The sequence below is a fragment of the Nansenia antarctica genome (assembly GCF_963989245.1).
Source record: "Nansenia antarctica genome assembly, chromosome: 1".
Taxonomy (NCBI): Eukaryota; Metazoa; Chordata; class Actinopteri; order Argentiniformes; family Microstomatidae; genus Nansenia; species Nansenia antarctica.
The window spans coordinates 53,127,921-53,132,920 of record NC_137674.1 but is presented as its reverse complement, the minus strand read 5'-3'; the positions used below and the strand labels follow the sequence as shown (position 1 = coordinate 53,132,920).

The 5,000-nt window shown below is 50.4% G+C and overlaps 1 protein-coding gene across 1 annotated transcript in view; it reads left to right on the top strand.

Moving 5' to 3' along the window:
- Nucleotides 1-2,855, top strand: part of slc5a6a (solute carrier family 5 member 6a) — an 11,247-nt gene extending 8,392 nt beyond the window's left edge. Inside the window, exons 14-15 of the mRNA XM_080530551.1 lie at nt 1,268-1,389; nt 2,442-2,855. Coding sequence (XP_080386677.1) covers nt 1,268-1,389; nt 2,442-2,630 — 311 coding nt within the window. The 3' untranslated portion in view covers nt 2,631-2,855. The remainder of the gene's footprint in view (nt 1-1,267; nt 1,390-2,441) is intronic.
- Nucleotides 2,856-5,000: the final 2,145 nt, after the last annotated feature.

The following is a 5,000-nucleotide window of genomic DNA, read 5'->3' as shown; positions in this document are numbered from 1 at the left end:
CCTACTCACTCACCCACCCACCCACCCACTCACTCACCCACCCACTCACTCACTCACCCACCCACCCACCCACTCACTCACCCACCCACTCACTCACCCACCCACCCACTCACTCACCTACTCACTCACCCACCCACCCACTCACTCACCTACTCACTCACTCACTCACCCACCCACCTACTCACTCACTCACTCACCTACTCACTCACCCACCTACTCACTCACTCACTCACTCACCCACCTACTCACTCACTCACTCACTCACCCACTAATTCACTCACTCACTCACTCACTCACCTACTCACTCACTCACTCACTCACTCACCCCACCCACTCACTCACTCACTCACCCACCCACCTACTCACCTACTCACCTACTCACCCACCCACTCACTCACTCACCCACCCACTCACTCACTCACCCACCCACCCACCCACCCACTCACCTACTCACTCACTCACTCACTCACTCACTCACTCACTCACTCACCCACCTACTCACTCACTCACCCACTAATTCACTCACCCACTCCCTCACTCACTCACTCACTCACTCACTCACCTACTCACTCACTCACTCACTCACCCACCCACCCACTCCCTCACTCACTCACTCACTCACTCACCCACTAATTCACTCACCCACTCCCTCACTCACTCACTCACTCACTCACCTACTCACTCACTCACTTACCCACCCACCCACTCCCTCACTCACTCACCTACTCACTCACTCACTCACCCACCCACCCACTCACTCACTCACTCACTCACCCACTCACTCACCCACTCACTCACTCACCCACCCACTCACCCACTCACTCACCTACCTACTCACTCACCCACCTACTCACTCACCTACCCACCAACTCACTCACTCACTCACTAATTCACTCACCCACTCACTCACTCACCTACTCACCTACTCACTCACTCACTTACCCACCAACTCACTCACTCACTCACCACCCACTCACTCACTCACTCACTCACTCACCCACTCACTCATTCACTCACCCACCTACTCACTCACCCACTAATTCACTCACTCACCTACTCACTCACTCACTCACCCACTCACCCACTCACTCACTCACTCACTCACTCACTCACTAACACACACACACACCACACACCTCTCTCTCTTTGACCCACACACACACACACACACACAGTCAACTCTCTCTCTTTGACCCACACACACACACGCCCACCATGAACTGACCAGCTGCTTGTTGTTGACCAGCTCTGTGCCTCTCCTCTCCAGGCCCCATGAAGGAGAAGGACCTGACCCCAGGGACAGTGTTCCCTGTCCTGGGCACCCTGCTCTTCTTCCTCCCTGACCGCTACCGCGAGAAGCTCTGCTGCATCACCCCACTGCCATACAAGGTACTGCCACCCCACCAGGGGGCACCGGGGGTGACCGTGGGGTGGGGGGGGGGGGGGCAGGAAGGCAGGCAGGCATCGGAGGACGGGGCTCATAGGGCACACATGTTTGTTACCGTTCCTCATTCCGTCCCATGCGCATCCAATGACGCCCTCTCCGTCCTCCGATTTTCTACCTCCGCCAGCCTCTGATGTACATCCCCCCCTCAGACTGGATGCAGCAGGGTGGGTCTGTCCTCTCCTGCCACACAAGGCTCTGGCTGTGTTACCTGGCTGCACTCACTGACCCAGGACCGAGCTCAGGGACCCACCTGGTCATGTCGGTGTAGTAAATAGGGATGCTCCGATTTTTTCCAAATGACTCGATCGGTGATCGGCAAAAATGGCCGATCGCAAAAAACGATTTTTTTATTTATTTATATAAAAAAAAAAAATCCTGGGGAAGACAGATAACTGAACAGAAAACATAGGAGGACGTAACAGTATGTAAACCATGAAGGCCACGTTTATGATGTCTTTTATACAGCCATATCGACTGACTTGGGCTTCAGGCCCTAACTGGGTGATAAGCCAGACCTTTACTATGCCATAAAAATGGGTCTGCGTTTGCTTGGTGCCTAATGGATCAAAACTTTTGTCTAAAAAGCAAAAAATATGTAGGCTATCCAGTCAGTAGGCCTACAGTTATGTATTTTTTTTTAAATCGGTATCGGTATCGGTTGATCTTGAGGAAAAAAATCTGTGATCGGTATCGGCCCCAAAAATCCAGATCGGAGCATCCCTAGTAGTAAACGATACATGTGTCCTCAGTAGGAGGGAAATCCAGGCTTATCTCGCAAAAACCTATCAAAATAAGCCTGGGTTTCTCTTTAGCGACGTTGATGGAATACCCCCCAGGTTAAATGAATGACAGGTTTGACAGTCAGTTTTGACAGCTTTGGTGATGAGAATGTTTACAGAAAAGGTATTTTTACAGGTGGCCACCCTCTTGACCAGTGTAGTTTGATAACTGTGTGTGTGTGTGTGTGTGTGTGTGTGTGTGTGTGTGTATATAGCCCAAAGCCATCGACACTCAGCCGTACCAGATGGCTCAGAAAGAGAGCAACGGCACGGCCCAACCGAAAGAGGAGGAGGAGGGGGACAGGACGGAGGGAGAGAGGGATGAGAAAGAGAAGGACGAGGAGAAAGCCACCCGTCGGCCTTCCTGCCGTCTGGCTCACATGGTCCATGAAACAGCCTTGTGATAGCCCTCCCCCCGCCACCCACCCCCCAACACACAGCCCAGCCCAGCCCAGCCACAACCCCAGCTCCAGCTCCAGACCCAGACCCAGAAAGACCCCCCCCAGAGATGAGCGAAATGTGCCTCGGGAGTGAGGCCTCTTGTTGGGCTGGAGAGGCAGGGGGGAAGGTCCATGGTGCCTCTGGACGTGACTTCCATCAAGCAGCACGGTGCAGTGTTTCCCCTAGGTTTGCTGCCTTGGGGGGGTGGCATGGACCCCCCCCCCCCAGGGGGTAAGACCCTGCGACATACCAGCGTCATGTCCAGGGGGTATACTAACTTGTACATTAAGTCGCCTCACGCTACGGAAACAGGAGATAGGCTCCTGCCCTATGGGCCGTTAGGCTCGAGAACCATCGGTTCTCAAGGCTACTTACTTATGTGGTCTTGACTACCTGTCAACTTTCTCACCTGGTTCTTGCTCACTCTCTCTCTCTGGTGCACCATCCTGCTCTCTCTCCTTCTCTCCCTCTCTATCCTCTCTCCATCTTTTACTGTCAACCAAAAGGCAAACATTGTATTTATAATCTAATAAGAGGTATAAATTGATCCATATCAATTTATAACATAATTATAATTGAATATTGGATTAGTGTGGCAATGCAGTCAGATAATGTCATTTTGACTTTACTCTCTCACCTGAAAAAAAATCGTATGTCCAACTATAAAAAAAACAGACATTTCCAATGCTTCAATCCACTGTCCATGTACTGTAAATATGCCAATATGGTATTACCATGAAGCCCAATTCTAGCAGAATAAGAAAGATAGTATATCTACTTTAAGTAAAATAATAAAGTGCATCCAGTTAGCTCTTTAGCTGGCATGTGTGCAGCAGACTAGCTCATCTAATCACCTCTGAGTAAGCTAGTTAGCTTGCTAGTTCTTTGACACTATTTACATACCATGGAACTATAATCAGACACTTTCTAGTCACAATAATAACGACCAATTTGTTAGAACACTCAGCAATTATATTTGCTAACGTTTCAACTTCTCACCCTGCAAAAACTCTCTCGCGTCGCGCGCACAATCTTGTGTGGAGATAGGTTTGGCTATGCGAGACTACTGCCTGACTAACGTTACCAACGAGCCCATGGGCTTGCCACTCGCCAGATTCGGGTTGGGTGCATTTAAAAAAAGCGGATATTTAGCCTACTTGTCAGATGTTTGGTGTCTACGTCCGTAATAATTCCTCTTTCTTGGGGGGGGCAGGGGGTTCCGTTGGGGGGGGCGGCCCGCCCAAGGCAATGGTAGGGGAAACACTGCGGTGACCGGGGTCAGTGTGGAGGAACAGGGAGTTTACTCTCCAGGAAGCAGATGGGGGGGGTCAAGGGTCAAACTGATTCGCCACTGATCTGTGGTGTTTTTCTCTTTTTTTTTTACGTGCCAGAATCCTCCTCCAGACTAGAGGATTGACTAAAGGACCAGGGAAGACAGGATGAGAGAGAGAGAGAGAGAGAGAGAGAGAGAGAGAGAGAGAGAGAGAAGAGAGAGAGAGAGAGAGAGAGAGAGAGAGAGAGAGAGAGAGAGAGAGAGAGAGAGAGAGAGAGAGAGAGAGAGAGAGAGAGAGAGAGAGAGAGAGTGAGAGAGAGAGAGAGAGAGAGAGGAGAGAGAGAGAGAGAGAGAGAGAGAGAGAGAGAGAGAGAGAGAAGAGAGAGAGAGAGAGAGAGAGAGAGAGAGAGAGAGAGCAGCACTTGGAAAAACACAAGAGAACATGGGAGTTAAGAGGACAGGAGAGTCAACATCATTGTTACGATTGTCTGTTAGGTAGGCTTTAGGCGCTGGACTCAGGCGCACATCATTCTGTGTCCGATAACGTTGTCAGATCGAGGACGTGTCCGGGCGACATACTTGCACCCATGGCACACAATGAACTGTCCCGATGTGACAATAGACCCCCAAAGTCTGTCTGTCCCTGCTCATCTAAGACCAATCAGGTAGAGGAGAGAGAGTGGCGGTGGGAGAGAGAAAGAGAGAGAGCGGTGGGGGGGGGGGGGGGGGAGGGGGAGAGAGAGAGCGGTGGGGGGGGGGAGAAAGAGAGAGAGAGAGAGAGCGAGAGCGTGTACAGTGTATTAAATCTTATTTTTGTAGAGAACAAGAAGCTGCCGGTACGTCAGATCGCGATATTAAAACAAACTGAAGGCATCAGTGATTAGCTTTGGTTGCTAAAGTCCTTCTACTGTATGGCTGTTGTTTGCATTACAAGGCTGTTGTTTGCGTTACAAGGCTGTTGTTTGCATTACAAGGCTGTTGTTTGCATTACAAAGCCTTTTGATTTGTGCAAATGTCTGCCTTCTGAAGCTGCTATAGTACATTAATGAAATATTATATA